Below are 21,030 nucleotides of genomic sequence, written 5' to 3' on the forward strand. Positions count from 1 at the left end.
CAGGTTCAAACTGCCGACTGGTTAGTGCACCGGTCTCCCACTCCGTAGGAACCTGGTTCGATTCCAGGTGTGAGCACATACACGAATGTATTTTTAGAAAAACAAATTCACTTTGTATGCGTACGCAAACAAATGCAAGTATTTATGTGTAAATACATAAGGTGGCCCCAACCCCACTTTGGCGGAGCAAACCAATGGACCACGCCCACTACCAAGGGGGCGCGGTGAAATCCAATAGTGTTAGGGGGCAGGGCGAAGAGAGTTAGGGTTTAAAGTTAGGGTTTTAAAGTTTCAAACTCTAAACCTAACCTTAACCCTAATAACAGGCCACTTTATTAGGGAAATATCATGGTCAAAGGTCACTCAAGCCCTAGTCTCAAATGGCGGTGTACCTAATGGAGTGTCCGAGTGAGTCGCTCGTTAAGTGCAGGTGCGTGAAAAGTTTTAGCCACTTTTGAACGTGAAAGTGGCTAAAACTTTTCACGCACCTGCACTTAACGAGGGACTCACTCGGACACTCCATTAGGTACGCCGCCATTTTCAAGTGTACCTAATAACAGGCCACTTTCTTAGGGAAATATCATGGTCAAAGGTCACAGGTGTCAAGCTCTAGTCCTTGGGGCCGCATTCCAACATGTTTTCCAAGATCCCCTCGTTAAGTGCACCTGCGTGAAAAGTTTTAGCCACTTTCACATTCAAAAGGAGCTAAAAGTTTTCACGCAGGTGTGTTTAACGAGGGTAACTTGGAAGACATATTGGAACGTGGCCCCTCAAGGACTGGAAGTCGACACCCCTGGTTTAAGTGAAAAGTGCCACACCCGCCCTCACCCCCACTTTCTGATTGGCTGCTTGATCTGTGACGTCATTCGGACACTCTATTAGGTACACCGCCATTTTCATGTGTATCTAATAACAGGCCAATTCATTAGGGAAAAATCAAAGCTTCACGCCAACTTTTATTTACACATACTAAATACTTGCACTTGTTTGCGTACGCATACAAAGCGAAGTTTTTTTTTCTAAAATCTTATTTGGATATATGCTCACACCTGGAATTGAACCAGGTATCTACTGAGTGGAAGCCCATGCCACTAACCAGTCGGACACCTCGACATGGAAGCTGTTTGCTGTCTGCACTGTTTTGTACTAGCGTACTATGCCAGCCGACTTGAATTTTGTATTTGTTGGATGGTGTTAATTATACCGAATGTGTTTGTGTTTGAATAAAAGGTTTAAAAAAAAAAATCCGTAATGCCGACGTTTGTTATTTTGGGGTGACACCAACTCATATAACAACGTAAAACACATATTGTCATATAAAGCAGTTAACCAAATGTCGGATTTTTATGTTTTAATTGGCGAATTTAAAAACAAGGAATAAAACACCAGACAAGTTTTAACATATATGTTTATTTTAAATAAATAAATAAATAAATAAATAAATAAATAAATAAATAAATAAATAAATAAAAAGTAAATTTCAAACCAGCAATCCAATGTGAAATTGCAGTAGATATATTGGACAACAATATTTTGGCGTATATATGCATACACGTTATTTAAAAACTACTATAAGTGTTATAAAATCAAGATTACCCCAAGAGAAGCACAATCTCCCCGTTGTTGCATAACGGCGCATACCTTCCTGCAATAAAGTTAGCCGTTAGCTTGGAGAAAACGTGCATAAAAGAAGTGGTGTTTCAGTGAGTGGTTCTTTCTTTCCTTGGCAAATCGTAAATCGACATTCTGGCTTCCATAGTTCACGCCAGGAGGGAGACGCAACACGTTCACTGACTGATCCGTTGATGCACGGGAAGGCAGTACACCCATTAACTCGTTCGCGAACGAGAAAGTCAGGATTCGTTGCCTCACTGATCCGTTCTCGCGATGAACTGAAAATGCAAATCACTCACTCACTCACTCACTCACTCACTCACTCACTCACTCACGAATCCGTTCAGTGCAATAGTGGTGAGCATATCTGCCTCACAATTCTGAGATTTGGGGTTCAGAGAGGTTTTTTTCCCTCTCATTCAAAGTAGAGTTGCACGGAGTTCTGCTAAATCTGCATTCTGAGATATAACCACCAGAGGGAGACACCCACCAGATTATTATTTTTTAACTTCAGCGGAGCACCATTGCATGGTGTTTAACAATACGAGCTCAAATATGCCGTTGTAACCGTGTCAAACAAATTTTATTTCGTTAGATTCACAATACCGTATGTTTCGGGGGAACCTGTTCTAGCTACAGGTGCTTCTGCTCGACCAACAAGTAAGCTGCATCTGTTCGAGTTTGTTAACAACTAGATGTTGATGCGACAGTGACTGCTCCATATGCAATGGTCTGTGCATTATATGTTAATGTAATTCAGTTAAACCACGGAATTCACCTGCAGTTTAGAAGTGTGTGCTGTTTTATTATTATTATTATTATTATTATTATTATTATTATTATTATTATTATTATTATATATCTGTTAGGAGCGTGACTGCTGTTTCTTTAAAGGCCACTCTGTCCGTGGCTTGTTGCCTAGAAGCTTCATTTCCTATTTCCCTTGCAGCCACATGGACCGAGCTCCACCACCACACACAAGCACACGGAGCGCAACTTTGACGGAAGCTCACGCCGAGGACTTTTTCTCCTCCCTCCAGGACGAGACGAGCTCTCGACGGATGTCCTCTGACAAGCCAAGGTAGGAGCTATTGGCACTTGATTTGGCTACACAACCTAGATGTGATGCCTTCAGGTTCTGATGTGATGACTTTTGGGCATCAACACCATCCACTGCATGGACTGTTGGTAATGCTTTTTCGAGCGTGTGGGAGCTGTTCTATTTTGTTTTCACACAAAGCTTCTTTTCATGAAGCTATAATTCCCTTGACTAGTTGACCCAGATTATGGTGTGTATGCACGTGTTTATTAGCTGACTGGACACTGACAGGTAACTGCAGGACAAAAGTGCAGTAGAACTTGAGCAAGTTCTAGTTGGGCTGTATAAACAAGATGCTCCTCTGGCGCATACACACATCCAGATGCTTTTGTTGAATGAACAGGCAAACTGTAACTGCATCATGTGGGCGAGTGTGCTGCTGAGGTTTCTGGAGTCTTTTCTGGGAAGATGAGGTCACAGCTAGGGAGACACACCCTGAAGCTCAGACACACTCGCTTACTCATAGCAACTAAAGCCAAGTTTTCTACAGTAGCCATACATACTAGAATGGATTTAGAATATGTATAACATAAGTGCAAAAAGATTTTTACACTCATGTACAATGGTTTGCTGTTTAACACTTAATTGCACCAATCAAAGTTCTATGAATAAAAACTTCCATTGGGCTTTATTAGGAATAAACAAGTGATCGCTGGAATGTAGCTGGAATGAGAAACGTTTCCTCTCAGCGTCGCAAAAAAAGTATGAAAACATGTGACCTCCGAAGCTTTAAACCTCGACGCCCTCCCTTCCACTTCCTGTCCACCTCAATCAAATGCTCAAGTGCTGAATTCTCTGTAGACTTCAGACTCTAGACTGGATGGCCAATTGACAGCCACAATCTCTCCCTTTTCTCTGTTTTTCTCCCTCTTTCTTGCGCTCTGTCTCAGGGTTGTACTTTATATTTTAAAACTGCAATATCACCATTCACCACTGGATGGCAATGTTTGGTTGCGCTTGCATTGAGTCTTATACTGTCCTATTACTACGAAGGTCTAATTTTTTTTGTGGCTGAGGGCCAACATAGTCCTGCGTAATACATTTTTGACTGAGTTAATTTAAAAAAAAAAAAAATTAAAAAAAGGAAAAGACAAGAATTATTGCCCTATATTGACTAGTGACCTGTTTAGGGTCACTCAGAGACGATTTCGAAAGAATAGTTTGAAATTTCAGGATTCAGTTCTGCAGTGACAGCAGAAACTTCACCCCGCCCTCTTCTATTTGTAGCCTTTTGTCATCTATTGGTGGATGTCAGTACCCACATGACCCGTGTTGTGAGTCTGCTGCTGACTGTGCTGTCATGTTTTGTTGATGGCACTCTCCCATATTGTAACACATACATGGTGGTCATAGAACAGATATGGAAAATATTTTTTTTTTAAGTGTTTTGATTTAAAAACAAAAATCTGTCTTTCAGCAGTGGCACTGGACTTATCAGTGGAATATAACGTGATGACAGCATACTCTGTTATCTGGAGACGCTCATCTACTTTGTCCCACACAACAACACTGCCCCTTGTCTGCTTGGGTGTGTGTATGTGACGCTATGTGTGGTATGAGAGGGGATGACCCTGCTTTTTCTACATGACCTTTGAGCTGCGTTATTCCTCAAAGCTAAGAATTAAGACATTAGAGATATTTTGGAGTTGTAAAAACCTGTGCAAGACATAAGCGCATACTGATTTTTAATTATAAAATAGTTTGCGCTCCAGCAGACATGCAAAATTGCCTCAGGAAGTCAGACATTATTACTTAGAGGTGTCAAATGAACCCTATTGACATTGTTAGTCAAACTGCACAGCGATAGCTTCCGGGACTGGGATAAACCATCTCCGGCAACAAAAGATGGTTATTCAACCAGTTCTATCAGCTGATGCCGTCCCAAAGGAATCATCTTACAACATAATTCACTGTAAAGAGGCTGTACAACAGACACTTATTGTTCCGGAAATGTCTGAAACTGGTCAATCCAGATCCAACCCAAGACACAGGCAGCCATCACCAAACAAGAAAAAAAAAAATAGTGAGTCACGTTAAGGCTGTCAGGCATGTGTGGCCATGGTCCCTCCCATGTTTAACAGTAATATGTTTGTCGCACATACGACTGAGATAAGGGAGGAGACTCGGGAAGGCGATTGTTTGAGGGAGGTAGCAAGTCACCTGTCAAGTGTCAGAGAGTTCTGAGCAGCATAGAAGCGCACGTCAGTCTCAAGTCAGGAAAACCGGAGCTTACGTCCATGTTGGTTGGACGAAAGCGAGATCAAAATGGGAGGCACGATAAGTCAGAAGAGCACGGCGGGTCCCAGCGGCAAGACTCTCACTAACAGCGTCATGTGAGTCTTTTCGGTCATCTTGACGCTTGTTTCATATGCTGAACCTCATTCGAATGGTCTTACTTTGCATTACCACTTCATTTATTTAAATGAGACTGCAATTCTTCCACTTTACAGACTTAAGTCACATTACTTGTGGCTGTCCTGATATTGATCAGTACTACCTTAGTGTGTGTGTGTGTGACCGAGCAGTTTGAATGAGCACATGCAACCATTCGCACACCCTCAGCAAGACTTCAAACAAACACAGACATGAAGCACACCAGCTGACCGCTATGTGTGTGCAAGTAACCCAACAATAAAAGCAAAACGTTTCATCATATTACTTCTAATAATACACAGTACATTATCACTGTCATGTGTTCATGTTCCTTCCGTAGAACTTGTCTCCCAAGTGTTGGCTGTGCAACATCTGAGCGTGTCTCCGGTTATCTCCTCTCGTTCCAGTATGACCTCACAACCTCAGTGTGTCAATATTTGCTTCGTGCGCTAAGTGGAAGTTCTGCACTGCAGCTAGTTGGACCCTCACACTGAGTTCTTCTCTTTCACAAAGCAGTATTTCAAAGATGTGTGTCTTCCAAATCCGTCTGCTGTGATTAACTTTGGGTCTCTGGATGACCATCGGCGTGAGGGCCGGCAGCTTCAGGCTCCGCTTTGACCCAAGCTTTGGGGGAGGCGCACTGTGTTTTGGACGACGGAGCATCTGCCTGGTACGAGTCAGCAAATCTCTCGCGAGCCTTCTCCCAGTTCTTCTGGGATTTGGTTCTGGTCAGAGAGGCGTCGTCCACAGACACGGCAGTGCACGCTCCCAGTCCTGATTGGGACTTTCGGATTTTAAGCTGAATCTGAAGGGAGAAGTAGCAGTAGCAGAATATCAATAAACAAATCTTTGGGTATCCAAATCAAACAGAAATGTGAGCCAATCTCTTACCGGATCTTTCATTCCAGTTCCCTCTTTACCCAGCCCTTCTCCTTTCTTCCAGCCCATCTTTTCCAACATCTTCCTTCCTTTATTGACCTCGCTGATCTCCCTTTGAGAGCACAACATTCAAAATGAGTCATGGAGCCACATTTGGCTTTCCCACAAGTTGCAGTTTGTGAATGGAAACTTACACATGAACAGAAGCAGGGGCGTCATCCTGTTGGAAAAGACCCTCGCTGCCCACAGTCTGGCGTCGAGACTCAGCTCTGTCCTTATACTTTGGATTTCTCAGGGCTTTGCAATCTTCGAACTCATTACTCTGTTGACGGCAAAAGTAGTTGAAATGGTGTACAAAATGAGAATGGTCAAATAGATGTAGCGCCATTTTACCTGGAGGCCATATTTGGCCTTCATGGATTTGAGCTCTTTCTGTCTCAGCACTTCTTTATCCTCTTTGGTTAGAGTTGGCCCTATGGGGAAATACAGCGATTCAAACAAAATGGATATGATTTGAAAGAGAAAATAAGTTTCTCCAGATAGGAAAAAAGCTCACCTAACGTCTCCTCTTTTTTGTGCTTGCTGAGGTGAGCCATCACCTGCCCAGGCTCACAGCCATCACACGTATCGGTCCCTGCGTGGATGTGGAAGGACAACACCGTGTCTCCCATCTTCACCTCGTCGCCGTGAGTCAGTGGGTGTGGTTCACCCTTGATTTTGGGCTGTGGATGGCAGTGAACAAGTGGTGGTGTCTTTTATTTGCTGAGAAATTCATTCATTCGCTGTTAAGCACCATCTCATGGTGTCTTGATACCCAAAAACTACAGCAAACTGAAGGGAGGAGCTTCATTTAGTCAGGCGACAGCTTTGTTTAGTAGACAAACTGCTCTACTGCCACCTTGTGGCATCTAAAGGTAGTTGCCAACCTTTGCGTACGGGCGTCTCTTTTCGTTATTTGCTGCAGGGCTTAGTCCCTGTCGTGTTATCTTTAAAGCCCCATAAAAAATGATGGCTATAAATCGCAGATCTGCACCTGTAAGATTCTGTTGCCGTTGATAACCGTTCCGTTCTGACTTCCCTGGTCCACGATCATGTAGCTCTGCAGCTGCTGGTCAAAATACACCTCAGCATGCAACTAGGAGCAATCAAACAATTGTCAATCATCCATTTCATCTTTGTAAATTCTGCTGTCATTCAAAAGGCTGAACCATACCTTGCTGACCCCCATTTCTGGTATCTGAATTGCATGATCCATGTCTTTCTCTCTGCAACAGACAGAAAATTTATATTTTTTTAGCAAGGCGCGCATCTCCTTGGATTTTGCTTTAAGTCTAAGTGATTGTTTCCCTCTTGTTAATGAGACAGAACACACCTGCCAATGGTGGACGCAGAGTCAGCTGTGATGATAAACAACGTTCCAACCTGCAGCACCGGAGATCGGACCACGGTGACTCTCACGCAGGGTGGCCACAGCTCTGAGAAAACAAAAAGAAAGAAAGTGATGCATGAGCGTTTAGAAGGTTTTTTTTTTTTTTTTTTTTAAATCACCTACTGAAGTGGCACATCAACAACACCACTAAACTCATCCGGGCAGTGTGGGTCCAAGTAACCTGACCTCACTTATGAGGTCTTCCTGGTTCCTGTCAGTGGACTTAAAGGGGCCTGCCGCAAGTGCCGAAGTAGCTCGTCGCTAGCTCACCTGCCCGACACTGAGTCTCCATCTCGGACTCCGGGCTGTGGTTGCAAGGTGAACTCCGAGAAAGCGATGCAGAAGGCGGAGACTCCCATTGCTCCTTCTCCGACTCAGTGAGCTCCCCTTCCTCAGCCTCGCTGTTCCCCGCCAAGTCGGTGCTCCGAGTTGGGGATCTTCGGTCCTTCTTGCGCGACGACGACTTGGATCGCTTCTTTTTCTTTTTTGATCTTTTCTTCTCATCGTGGCTTGAACCACTTTTATGCTTCTTTCTCTTGGAGGAGGAGGACTTGTCCCTCTCTCCCCGCCGTTTGGAGTCTCTCTCGCGCGGCTCGGGACTACGAGATCGTCTTCTTGATTTTCGGGACTCCCGCCTTGATTGATGCTCTTCTTCATCCGACTTGAACTCATCATATGCATACTCCTGCCATAATATATTTAGCAATTAGATTGTCCAATGAGATTCACTGATAGGAAGACTGCTGGCTTTTGGAGATCCTCGCCTTTGAAACCAGATTTTAAACCTAATGTGATATCAATCTTTTTACATTCTTGCCAGGAATCTCAGCAATCGCGTGTTAATATGACGCCACTATATTTGGAAGACCCTGCAAATTAATTAACGAGCTAACAAATCGCCACATCCTCTTTTATAAATGCATTTTCAGGTGGTGTGACAAGAAATGCATTACTATAACTTTGATGCTCGTGTTGGTCATTGAAATTATGTACCTCTGTGGCAAGCAGTGTTCCAGTTTGAGAAAATCTTCATATTAGCCAACGAGTTAGTCAGCTCGTGTACCTGGGTCGGAGGAATAGTCTTTTAGTCAGCTAGCCTCGCGTTTTGACACACAGGGAAGACGGCATGATTTAAAGACTGAGACCGAAAGGCAATCCTAAGAATGTAAATGGTCCGTTTGCGATGGTCACTCGAAAGCCAGCAGTCAACTCGTATTTATTGTGCCCAGACATTAGATCGCTCACTCACCTTATCACTGTACAGTGTATTTTTCTTCCCACCTCTCTTGAACCATTTGCCTTTCTTTTCATTCATACAATCATCTTGGTCACCAGTCTGCGCAGCAGAAACGTCAACTTTGGAATGAAACTGGTACCGTCCACTTTCTGCGTCGTAATAGTAGTAAAAGCCCGTGCTGGAATCGTAGGAGAGCTGGCTGACCTGAAGCGAGAATCATGCATAGCCAAATGAGTCGAACCAAAGATGTAACGTGTTAGTGACAGAGAATGGATTTTCCACTGCCTTCAGTTCCAACTATGTCACCAGTGGGTAAAATCGTAATTGAGTCAATTGAACCCATGCATTGTAAATTCAAGCATAGAAAATTTTACGAACCGAGTCATAATAGAAGCCAGTGCTGTGGTCATAGTACATGCCAGTTGTCTCGTCGAAGACAAAGCCGGTCTGTGTCATGGCCTCCTCAGCGGTAGCTCTTAGCATGTCGGCAATGGATGCTGCATCACCCTCCTAAGAGAAACATGGGATTGTTTTCTAGGAAAATCTGTTTGAGTAATATTAAATGAGCATTCTTGAGGCACATGCACACACCTCTGTTGTGACTCCCACACTGCTATCGGGTTGAGCAGACACAGCCGCAGTTGTATCTGCTGTAGTGTCTGCCGGCTCCACTGTTGCAACCTCTGTCGCGTCACCTCCACCAGTCGCAGCCACCGCTTGAGTGGTCTCCAGACTTTCCTGGGAGTCCGCAGCCACGCTGTTCTGAGTGTAGTCACCGTAGTAGTAGTTATAATAGTCTGGAAAGAAAAAGAACACCAATTGAGACAATTTATTAACCCTTGGGGATCAGCCAATTACGAAGTATAAAGATATAACGATACCTGTTTCAGTCCAAACATATTCTTCGGTCTGAGTTTCAACATGAACTTTCTCTTTATTTTTTTTCTTCCACTCATGAATCTCTGCACTTAGTTGATCCACCTGCAATTGGATCATTGCAAATATCAATTGTGCATGTTTGTGATAAAGATAAGAACGTGGTAACAAGTTTGGACTCATATGAGGTGTGTTCAAACTTATAAACCGTATAGAATTATAAACATGTACTGGAAGTTCTATATTCACAAAAACAAACAATTGGGTATGTGTAGTATCTCTGCTAGTGACAACCAAAACGGATTTTTGTCAGCTTCTGAACTGAATGTCATGAGCTTGCAAATTCGAACCTGTTTCCTCAAATCCTCGTTGTAGCCATCTGTGCTCCTCTGCAGTCTCTCGGAATGGCTCAGTTGCTTCTGCAACTTGGCCAGTTCGGCTTTGCACTCCTTCAGCTCCTCTTTCAACGACTCCACCTGAAGACGCAGCTCGGCTACTTCACACCCGCTGTCTTTCTCTCCTTCTTCGTCCTCCATGGTCCTCTAGAACGGAAAGGATTACATTTGCACCGTGCACGTGGACAACGAAAATAAAGAACGTAGGAGTAGTGGATGTAATAAGCCAGTAGGTAGCACGTATTAATGACGCGGACAACATACAGTGTTTGCATAAGTGCTGTCTCACCGTTTGCGTCGTTTTCGCCTCGCTTTAAACCGTGTCTTTCCAAACCCCACGGCACGTGAGCCAACCTGAAAGTTGAACATAAATATCGTGTAACTAGCCCGCAAACTCAACACACCCGAGTACATGTTTGATTACAATTAGACAGTTACAATGAAAACCGTGAAGATGTGGACAGACAACGCTGTACGCGACCGCCATTAACTACCAGAAAACAAACCACCCACACCGGAAACTATTGTTTTTCGCGGTTGACGGACATCCGTTTCCCGGCTAAACTGCATGCTACAAGGGCTTTACCGCCATCTGTCGAGCAAAGTCATTATTACGCTTCAGTTTACTGTACGTGTTAGTTACGTAATCGTTAAATCTTGAAAAGCATCTCAAGTTTATTGCGTTTCAAACTTCTATTGGGTTATAAACTACAAACACATGACGCTTTCTATATATTTAGGACGATAACAGTAAATGTTGGAGATTTTTGTGAGCTATTTGTGGCGATGTTATTGTCTTACCACTAGAGGACACTGTGCTGCACCTACTTTTTGAATCCCTGATAAAATATAATTTTCATTAGTTTCCATTCTGTACGTAGCTTGCTAAAAGGAGCTGTTACTGTCATTTTATTAATAATTCTGTATTTTTTTTAACTTTCTGGTGCGATACAACCTCATTTGTTCCACACACATACCTTGAATATTAACCAATTCTTTCCACTTGCTCAGTAGCAGCTCTATTTTCCCCCCTAAAATTATCTTACATAAGTTGGCTCACTGCCAGTGTATTTCCCGAGATCAGACTGTTTGTGTGTGTCTGCTTTATTTATATTTATTTATTTCACTTAAAACATTGATATAGCTCCACTAATGTGTGGAATAATATAGGACTATAACGATGCTTTGTGCATATTGGATGTGGATTTAGTGTGAAGTCAATCATTATGACAACAATACATCTGCATTGTACGCCTTATCATGAATATGCCTTTTGTTTTTGTTCTGCTTCAAGCACAGTTCAGGTTGTTTCAACTGGGGAAAAAATTGCAATGGAAAGAAAGTCAAATTGGTTGGCTTTGGAGACTATTTCCTCCAAAAAACAAAACAAAAACATACGGGTTCCTCCCACAGCATCAGAAGTTGAAATCTGAGACTTTTTTGAGCTATGTACAGATCATTGTGCAAGCTCCAGATTTCTTGGCAGATCTCAGCTGGTTGCAGCAGCACTGGTAACACAGCTTTTAAGGTCTTTTATCAGGAGGCACACGCAGTTTCCTTATGCTACCTCCTCATGTTTACCAATGCCATTTTTAGACAAGACAAACACCGCTAAGGAAGCAAACTCCTCTGTTATGACTACGCCAGTCACCAATGAGGAAATGGCCTAAAAATGAAGTCACAAATTGATCCTAACTTTCTAATTCAAGTGTTTATTTGTTACAAGCCAGCAATAACAAGCTCTAGACAATCGCCTTGAAGCCTCTGCATACCCAGACAGTAAATAAAGACAAACTCCACCCTCTGTGCTCCAAAGTGGAACTTCTAAATGAGCCACGTGTACCTCTTGCTTAGTGATGGAAACTTGTGCGCAGCTGCCATACGTGGCTAAATCTTTCCTGACTATTTAAAACCTTACCTAGTACATGTGTGATCTACTCAGATGATCCACTTGTATTGTTATAACAAAGCTTTAAAACACTGCAGTTCAACATGTTGTGACAATCACAGACGTAGTGGCCATCAGGAATTTCAGGAGATTCCCGAACAGCCAGTCCATCGGCGGCCACAATTGACGTGCATCAGAGAATGTACAGCCTTTGATACCCTATACTCCCGAAGAACTCCCAGAGGAACATAGTACGTTGATTTGGGTGGGTGAACTCATATGCAAGAGCTGATCCACTGCATTTATTGAGGTGATGCTAAACTGGTTGCTCCAGTCTGTCTCCTGACAGCAAAGCCAGTCAAGTGTTAAACCACTTGGGGGTTGCAAAAACTGTTTTTAGGTGCAACCCCACATTCCTAAACTGAGCGAGGAACCCCTGCTTCAAAGCTCCTCCTTCTTCTTCTCAACCCTCACTGTTTGTTTCCAGACTCCCTCCTCCTTCTGCTTCAGAGAGAAACGGCTAACTGAAGGGTTGTACCATTCTCCAACCACAGGGCAACACATGGAGCTCAGTAAAGAACACCTACATGGACTTGTGCACTGAAAGCTTGCTGCCTCCCCCGCCCGGGTTTAGATTCAATGGAGCAGCCTGCTGTGCAAGCTTGGAGGGGGTTAGCAGGAGTGAGCAGTAAGAGAACCAGCTGATCAGAGAAGCACAGGCACATTCAGGGAGTGGAGGTGAAACGCTTTAGTAGAAATGGTTCCTTCCACCAGTGGGGACCATGCTGAGGAAACAGTCTTTCTAGGGCGATGAGAAGGCAGATGGAAATTTAAAAGGCAAAAGGGATTAGTGCCAAGTGAGCGAATCGCCACCCAGCATTGAGTCGAGAGTGCCACAGGGGAAAGGAGATGTCGTCTTGGTTGTCACCCGTGTCATGGGCCAAGTGGACGTGGACGGCGGTGCGAGGAGCAGAGGAGGGAAGCGAGGACAAGGAGGAGGATGATGACGAAGAGAGATCTCAAGGCTGCAGGCAAGTGTTCTTTTGGACACTTGTGGCAGTGAGGGATGTGTATTGACACGTGTGTACACACGTGTGTTTGTGTGGGTGCTGTCAGGGAAATTTAGATAAGAATTCCTCAACAACAAACAGTGAAGAGCATTCTCACGTTTGTTGAGGGAGAGAACACGTTTGTTTGATTATCGTTGATACATTTCTGGCATGGCTGTGGTTTGAACACAATGTTTTCTCTGTAGTCGTTTGTGCGACAGAAGTGAGCAGTGTAGACAGAGGTATGAATCCTTCACAAAAACACGACGCACGCTTTGGGCGTTGTGGCACTGATTTTGTCCGATTATTATTTTTTTTTTTCAACATCCACAATGTGGTGGTGATCATATCAAATCTGGCTAGCCTTTAGGAAAAGGTTCATGTTTTGGAAATGAAAGCAAAGTGTTGAACGCGGTGTGACAGGAAGAGAGCAGGTCAGACAATTTCCTCTTTCTGTCTGTGCTGCATTTACTTCCTGTCACCATAAAGTCAAGTACATTTCTGCAATTCATATCACAGTCTCACAAACACTAACTTTCTAGGGTGCAATGTTTAGATCCTGATGTGGTACTGCTTTTGTATCATTGAATATTGTACAACTTGGCAACATAAATAATTTTGTATGGTGAAAATGATACCAAGTGTTGTAATTGGCCAAAAGCCCTTCATCAGGGGCAAGTTTGATAAATGGCGACATTGTTGTGACATCGGAATAAATGAAAGAGCAAATTTGACATAGACATGGATTAGTACAGAATGAACTTTCAGTCTTGAATGGATTGATTCTAACAGCAGTTTGTTTCCCATTCTGGCTACATCAGTTCTGACTCAGACGGTCATTTCGACACACCCGAGGCGGCGACTCCTGTCCGCGGCCCACCAGTCATCCCAGGAGAGCTGGAGAGTGGCAACGCTGTCAACAAAACAGGTGAGGGAACGCAACACGCTGGCAGGCGAAGCAAAAAAGTGCTCTTCATGAGTCATTTGCGTGTTGGCAGTATGTTACTGGAAATGTTGGACATCATAGAATATCATCATTATTTTTCAAACACATGGACTTGAATCAGCTCCACCGCCGTGCACATACTACATGGTGGATCAAGTTTGATGTAATTGGATCCACGTGCAGGCGGGCTGGGTCAGGAATGTACCTGCCTACCACATTCCAGCTCCCATTAAGGATTTACCTTTCACCTGCCTTTATTTTGACTACAAAATTACCCTGTGCTGTAGTTGTTTTTAGTACCTATTTTTATTTCAACAGTGTTTAGGTAAGGCTGGCAGACCTGTTGTCACTTTTTAACACGAATTGCCAAGAGGCAGCGTCTGTGACAGAGTGTGGGAATCGCCTTTGCTCTGGAATTTAACAGGTTCAACAAAAGCTTTAGTTCACCCTGTTTTGTGCTGCTCGCTGACAGGGGTCGGGAGGAGGGGATGAGGATTGGGGGCTTCCGTCACACTTGTTTGCCTTTTGATTTTTTTATGTTCAGTGCACGCCTGAGACTGTTTTTAAAGAGGAATCCAGTCAACCAGAATTTCTTCATAGACTACATTGCAAAGTGAGGAGAGACAATGACAGGAGAGAATTTCCTAATGATTCAACAACCTCATACATCACACGTGTTTGTGTGTATTTATATTGAGTAGACAGGAACTAAAGCATTTCTAAGACGTCTTTGCCATGTCAGGGACCGTATTTGCCTGTGGCCATCTAAAATTACCATTACGGCATCCTAATAGGTCCCAAAAAATGTTTATTCATTTTTTTTTGTACAGTATAACACTAACAATCAAAAACGTTTTTGACAGGGTCAGTTAATGGGTTAATAAATTGGGAATTAAATGAATAATTAGTCATTAAAATAAAAACAAAAAATAATCAATGTGGTTGTAGTCAGCAATGTTTTAGAATTAAATGGAATCACAGGCATAATTGTTTTTAATATTGTACCCCACAATAATAAGTGTATGATTACTAAATCAACCTTACAGACAAAATATTACTTTTATATTTATTTACAGAAAGACTGCTGTTGTTGTTTTTGCTAAGTCATCGATTGGAAATCACTGCAATGTGTCCGTCGGTGTGGCTTTGATTGATCGTGACATGGATTTCGATTAGGAATGCAAAAATGATTCTGGCAAGCTGGTGAAGAGAAGTAGAAGAAACCCGGGCAGGCTGTTGTCTCCTAGCAACATAATATTACCCATGGCCACCATGACAGGCATACTCAAATATGTTGATGTGCTGTCTTTGGTGTCATCAAAGCACTCGCTCGCTCGCTCGCTGTTGTTCTGTGCAAGCTATCTCTGGTGTTTTTATTTATTATCATCCAGTGCAGTTGATTTAAATGTCACAGCCCTCATCTCATAGCAAGACATCACCATAGCAACAGCTGCAAATGGAACAGTCGGCAGCCTAGTGACTTGTTTTCAGAGAACCAATCAGATATCTTGTGCATCTGAGCTCTGATCTGATTGGAGAAACTAAATGTGCAGTCGTAACTATGTTTTGAATATTCTTTTTCAGATGCAGATCAGGAGGAGCATCTGATGGTTACAGCTCCAATCGGGTACCACAATAATTTACTCTTGGACATGGGTCAGGATGAACCAGCCGTACCCATGCAAGACCCCCTGGGAATGAGCAGCAAGCATCTTGAAGCACAACAAAACCGATCAAAACCGCTGGACTATGAACCTGCTCCTGATTCATTCCCAGTCACATCAATTCCAGAAACGGGCACAGCACCACCACCAGAACCCCCACTGGAAGAGACATTGATTCCTGAAGCCTGCCAATTTCCAACACCAGAACCCCCTCGAGAAGAGACATTGGTTCCTGAAGTGGTGAGCTGCACAGTTCCATCACCAGAACCACCCCGAGACACAACTCCCACCTTGGTTGATGAACCATATCTGGATCTTGCTCCTGCTCCCGTGGCAAACTCAATCCAAAGCACTGAAGCTGTTCCAAGCCCTGTTCTGGAACACTCAACGGAGAAGCCTCTTGTTGAGTTAGAACCACCACACAGTGATGTCACGAAAAAATCCGAATCCAGCTCAAAAACTAAACTACGCAAATCGACACCTCCATCCCTGTCAATAAAGCAGACACAGAAGGAGGATGCACAAACCAACGAGGAAGAGGAAATCCCTGTTCCCAAAGCCTCCTACAAATTTGACCCTGACCAGATAGATGACAGTTTCAATCCTTTCACTAGCGGCGGATCCAAAATCCAGAACTCTCCACCACCATGCAGTTCAATAACTTTCCCCAGACCTGAGCCACTCGGCAGCTCTTTAATTGAAGACAACAGTGCTGCAGCACCGATAGAAGAATGTACATCAGAGGCAAAACCTGTGAGGCTGGAGTTCGGGCCGGACGAGGGGGCGGTTAGCAAACCACCTCCCAAGAAATTGGGATCTAGAAAAACAACCAAACCCAAGAAGCAAGTGAGGCCCAAAGTGGCAGAGACTCCTTCCGAACCGGCACCGGAACCTGCAGTGTCAGAATCGGCTTCTGAGAACGCACCAGAGACAAATGTCCAAATTTCAGACACCACTGTGCCTGTCAACCTGGACGACGTTCCCATTCCAAGTAAAGGATCGTATAACTTTGACCCCAGTCAGTGGGACGACCCCAACTTCAATCCATTTGGGACCAGCAACACTTTAAGCAGTTCTCCCGTCCTCCCCAAAGGCTCTTTCACTTTCGACCCGAACAATTTTGACAATTCCGTGGACCCTTTCAAGCCCTCCAACACCTTGAGCAACGAGGATTCGTCCAGTTGTTCCAATCAGTCTGAGAAGAAAACCAAGGACCAAAGCAAACTGAAAACAGAGCAACCGGTGGGAAAGAAGAGCATTCGTCAAGTTCCCAAGAAAAGCAAAGAGAGGAGAGCCGAGTAAGTGGTCTTCACCTATGAATGTGGCAGAGTTCAAGAGAATCTCAGCAAACCTCCATTTTCAAGTTTAGCCCTACTTTCCTTTTTGAGGCTAAATTGTTGTTGACATCACCTCACGGTGAGGTTGCATAGCAGATAACACTTTGGACACATGCCAAGCACTTAGCGCTGCATAGTGGTCATTGGTGTGATTCCTCAACTTGTTTATATTTAGGCTGTGGGAAGTCTTTGTTGTTAGGAAACGCCGCCTTGAGCTTTTTGTACGCAGCATGTTTTGCCTCTTCTATTTACCATGCTAAGAAAAACACTTTGGCTCATTCACATTTGTTTTTTTTCCTCTACCCTCATGAAAATAACCATCCTTCATCCTTCTGTATCTCTCTGGTTGCGCAACCCCTAAATCTCCTCTTTTCATCTACTTCTGTCGGCCTCAGGACATCTGAACAAGCCAAGTTTCTCTGTTTTCTGTTGTAAGTACTATCGTAGCTGCTTTCTTTTAAGCATGCTTGCGGACAGTTTAAATGATCAACATGATTGGTCAGCGACCATAAAAGGAGCCACTAAATCCCCATTTCGAAAGCACCTAATGCTTACAAGTATAATTTGTATCTCAAGGAGGTCTACTTTTGAAGATCAGAACTTTCTTGACCATGTTTGCCTGCACTGTTTTTGTCTCACAGGAATCCCTGTAAAGTTGAGAAACATGACGAGAGCCAATCGCAAACGGAGGACGTGTGCAAGCAGGTAATTTGATCATTTGAGAGGGTCTCAGCTCTTTCAACGATATCCATTATTTAGCTCAACCACTAAACACACCATACAGTGTAGCTGAATATTGTGTTACGGTATAGTAATGGCAACAATCCTGTGCTCAGGAGGAGAACGAGGTGGTCGTTTGCTCACCGGAGATTTCACAACCAGTTCACTACGCCACTGATGAGGAGAAGCTGGCATCCACCGGCATTATGGGGCAAACAATGCAAGATGAGCACCAGCGGAAAGAAGAGTCTGAATGTATCGATACATTTGTCAAAAAACAGACAATTGAGGAAACACCTGTATCAGATGGTAACTTTACAGGATTTATTTTTCTTCCATCCACATGTCACAGCATGACGGAATACTATCTGCCAATACCTTTTCTCATAATTTACTTAGACATGAGGAAGACTGATACAAAAGTGTTACCAAGGCTATATTTTTAAATATATACATATATGTTGTACATTAGTTTATCAATGTTTTAGTCCATTGTTTTTACTTTGTTCCCATTCATAGCTCAGGAGACAGTGGATCATGAAGAGGAGAAGGACACATGTATTATGAAGGATGACAAAGTAAGTGAACCGTAGTCATCGTTGAAATATATTTTCCCTTCATGTTTATCGCCATTAGAAATACCACAGTGAAATGCGTCACTCATTTTTTTTATAATGGTTGCTCTCTTTCTGTGTCTGTCTAAGACAAACACGCTTGCACGCAGACGCTTTGAAAATATTTGAATATGCGAATCGATGCAAATTTAAGTACCATTAGATTGCAAATGTATCACAAAAAAAGTCCTGGGACAGTGAACCGGAATATGAACGTGAACTTGCTGAAGTCACTTGACAGCGCTGCCTCATCTAACCATGAAGATGCGTTATAGCCATGCTCATATTTAATGTTTTACAGTGTGAGACACTAACAACATGCAGCAGTGACGCAGCGGCCCCGTCCCGAGACAAAATTTCCCTGACTGAGATTGACAAGGCTGCAGTGCTGACCCTCATTAGAGAGGAGGTACGTCACTCTCATTGGAGTCAGAATCAATCCACGCATTATCATAATTATACATCTTCATGCCCTTTGTTGCTCGCCGCAGATAATCACAAAAGAGATTGAGGCCAGTGAGTGGAAGACAAAGTACGAGGAAAGCAGAGCTGAGGTTTTAGAGATGAGGTACCAAGCACAAATCCACTCAAATTAAAAAGACTTACACTGCTCACGCTGTACTCTTGTGTTGACAGGAAAATTGTTGCAGAGTATGAGAAGACAGTTGCCCAGATGATTGGTGAGTCACTGCCACCTAGCGGTTGTGTTTGTATTGCCTTCACAAGCATGGCAGGTCCAGAGGTAGTGCCTCACCTCTCTGTGATGTCACCGTTGTCGTCAATCAATCGATATAGTCAACATCATCATCTTTGTTATAGAGGATGAGCGGGAGCAGAAGACGCTGTCCTGCAGTAAGTCGGTCCAACAGCTGACTATGGAGAGGGACCAGGCCCTGGCCGACCTCAGTTCTGTAGAGCGCTCCTTCGCAGACCTCTTCAGGCGCTATGAAAACATGAAAGGGGTCTTAGAGGGCTTCAAGAAGGTCAGTAGAGCTTTGAATGTCACAATATATTGAGTAGCGCACCTTTGCGTCAGCATGCACCCGCTGCTTGTTGTCTCCAGAATGAGGAGGTCCTGAAGAAATGTGCACAGGACTACCTGACACGTATCAAGCAGGAGGAGCAGCGTTACCAAACCCTCAAAGTGCACGCAGAAGAGAAACTGGAATGGTGAGATTTGTGTTTAACACATTTTTGGGGGTTGTAAAAATTCAATTTCACCTCGACAAAGTCAGATGCATGAATTCAGTCTTTGTGTGTGTGTTAGATCATCTTTTGTTTTGGCTGTGCAAATTTTTCATTCTTGTACATGTTCTGACAGGGCCAATGAGGAGATAGCGCAGGTGCGTTCCAAGGCCAGCGCGGAGGGGGTGGCACTAAACGCCAGCCTGAGGAAAGAACAGATGAAGGTGGACTCGCTTGAGAGAGCTGTCCTTCAGAAGGTATGGCGCAAAAAAATGTTAAGCACAGCTTGCAATGTCAGTGATGCTTTATCTTTATGACCTAGAGGTCAAATATTTACTTTAATTATGAGTTAACTTCAGTATTAGGGTAGGTTAAAATTCCATCCTCTCATGCATGACAATTTTCCTTTCATTTATGCATATGTACTCAGAGTTATGACGGCTTTGAGAAATTACAAAAAACGATACAGTATACGTTTGTACCACAAGAGAGCAGCATTTCATTTAACGAGCGCTACAGTATTCCGGTAAAAAGTGCGAGTAACATTCTTTTTTTTGTGTGTGTGTACACAGAATCAGGAGATTGAGGAGCTCACAAAGATCTGTGATGAACTGATTGCCAAAATGGGAACGGAATAAGAGGTTCGCTTCTAAGAGAGCACACAAAGCATTGTCGTGGATATCAATATACTTCAAGTATCTGGAGTAAATATTGTACATGGTTGCATACCTCATACAAAAATATTGAACTCGAGCAGTGCTCAAGCACAAAAGTGTGTATAATTTGAAAATATGGATGCTTATTGGTGTTTTACTCCCAGGTTATTGACTATTGTGGGGAAAACCATGTTTTATCACCATGATGTCATCCAAATATGTAATGAAAGATGTCACGACCTTTCATTGCCTAATTGTAAATACAGTCATGTCAGTCAGTCAGTGCCTGAGCTGAAGTGGGCTTGTAGAGACTTCATATATAAGGTAGTGACTATTTTTTTATGTTGTCTGTTTTGTTGATTCAGAGTGTACAGCTTTGCAAAGTAATGACATCATGAGTTTTATTCCACCAACATTTGTGGGATCATTTAGAAGAAGAGCCCATGGAAAAATTGAATCATGCAACCTCTTGCTCACAAGTTTGCAAGCACGACCATCATTTTTTGTCACTATCATGTTTTCCAAATACGGTGTGCCTTTATTGTGTCTATTTTGTAAAAAGAGAAAAACACGTGTTTCCGTAAGCTCCTCATGCAGTCATTCGTCTCTTGTGGCCAAAGTGCACGTTTCGCACGTTCATCTACTTCCATGTGATTGCACGCAATGTGAATTTGCTGTTCAAACACATTCCGGCATTGACGGCATTCTCAGGTCTGATTGAACCCGAGGGAAGATGAAGAAAAAGTGATGTGATGGAAGGATGGATAGATGGTCTGCTCCTCCATGGAAGAGTCCTTTCAGCACAATTTATTGCCAAAAATAATGACAAATGACATTCTGTTGCAGTGGACTTTTGAACATAAAAATATTGTACATTTTATACTTGATGAAAAGCCTTGTTATTTGTATATGGAATTAGTACTCCTGTATACTCAAAGGTATATTTTGTGCATTCCTAAATAAAAAGTGTTTGCTGTTTTACTCCACAACTTTGCTCCAGCAGATTCTAACTTTAAGCTAACAACATCCGCCAGTGGCTTTTTGTTTGTCATTTGAATTTGGAAATGTT

At 43.2% G+C, this 21,030-nt stretch overlaps 2 protein-coding genes across 5 annotated transcripts; one reads left to right on the forward strand and one right to left on the reverse strand.

Annotated features, from left to right (window-relative positions):
• The first annotated feature begins 2,563 nt into the window (after nucleotides 1-2,563).
• Nucleotides 2,564-20,950, forward strand: tacc1 (transforming, acidic coiled-coil containing protein 1). Of its 4 annotated transcripts, none has more exons than XM_049734518.1 (14): nucleotides 2,564-2,695; nucleotides 13,661-13,767; nucleotides 15,370-16,747; nucleotides 17,182-17,217; nucleotides 17,428-17,491; nucleotides 17,623-17,815; nucleotides 18,026-18,084; nucleotides 18,422-18,529; nucleotides 18,612-18,688; nucleotides 18,757-18,800; nucleotides 18,940-19,103; nucleotides 19,184-19,290; nucleotides 19,442-19,562; nucleotides 19,878-20,950. In XM_049734518.1, exons 1-14 carry the CDS (start codon nucleotides 2,568-2,570, stop codon nucleotides 19,941-19,943), a joined length of 2,652 nt encoding a protein of 883 aa, XP_049590475.1. In that variant the 5' UTR covers nucleotides 2,564-2,567; the 3' UTR covers nucleotides 19,944-20,950. The 4 variants fall into 4 exon arrangements, with proteins under 4 accessions (XP_049590475.1, XP_049590477.1, XP_049590478.1 ...); XM_049734521.2 differs by lacking the exon at nucleotides 2,564-2,695 and adding an exon at nucleotides 4,428-5,046; XM_049734519.1 differs by lacking the exon at nucleotides 2,564-2,695 and adding an exon at nucleotides 12,316-12,821.
• aggf1 (angiogenic factor with G patch and FHA domains 1) lies at nucleotides 4,382-10,425 on the reverse strand. Its single transcript, XM_049734523.2, has 15 exons — nucleotides 10,192-10,425; nucleotides 9,858-10,049; nucleotides 9,513-9,612; nucleotides 9,223-9,428; nucleotides 9,010-9,141; nucleotides 8,644-8,835; nucleotides 7,665-8,079; nucleotides 7,338-7,440; nucleotides 7,179-7,230; nucleotides 6,999-7,100; nucleotides 6,522-6,687; nucleotides 6,359-6,438; nucleotides 6,160-6,287; nucleotides 5,978-6,077; nucleotides 4,382-5,891 (listed from the first exon to the last, which is right to left on the reverse strand). The coding sequence occupies exons 2-15, from the start codon at nucleotides 10,041-10,043 to the stop codon at nucleotides 5,643-5,645; spliced, it is 2,211 nt and encodes a 736-aa protein (XP_049590480.1). The 5' UTR covers nucleotides 10,044-10,049; nucleotides 10,192-10,425; the 3' UTR covers nucleotides 4,382-5,642.
• Nucleotides 20,951-21,030: the final 80 nt, after the last annotated feature.

This window comes from Syngnathus scovelli, chromosome 11 (assembly GCF_024217435.2).
Source record: "Syngnathus scovelli strain Florida chromosome 11, RoL_Ssco_1.2, whole genome shotgun sequence".
NCBI lineage: Eukaryota > Metazoa > Chordata > Actinopteri > Syngnathiformes > Syngnathidae > Syngnathus > Syngnathus scovelli.

What these genes read in the sequence shown, in the direction of transcription:
- aggf1 (XM_049734523.2), bottom strand. Translation starts at nt 10,043, where the DNA reads ATGGAGGACGAAGAAGGAGAGAAAGACAGCGGGTGTGAAGTAGCCGAG. An exon ending in AGGCCAAATATGGCCTCCAG is followed by an intron (nt 6,288 to 6,358) that starts GTAAAATGGCGC and finishes TGCCGTCAACAG; the next exon opens with AGTAATGAGTTCGAAGATTG. An exon ending in GAACTGGAATGAAAGATCCG is followed by an intron (nt 5,892 to 5,977) that starts GTAAGAGATTGG and finishes TTCTCCCTTCAG; the next exon opens with ATTCAGCTTAAAATCCGAAA.
- tacc1 (XM_049734518.1), top strand. Translation starts at nt 2,568, where the DNA reads ATGGACCGAGCTCCACCACCACACACAAGCACACGGAGCGCAACTTTG. An exon ending in ATGTCCTCTGACAAGCCAAG is followed by an intron (nt 2,696 to 13,660) that starts GTAGGAGCTATT and finishes TGGCTACATCAG; the next exon opens with TTCTGACTCAGACGGTCATT. An exon ending in TGACCCTCATTAGAGAGGAG is followed by an intron (nt 18,530 to 18,611) that starts GTACGTCACTCT and finishes TGCTCGCCGCAG; the next exon opens with ATAATCACAAAAGAGATTGA.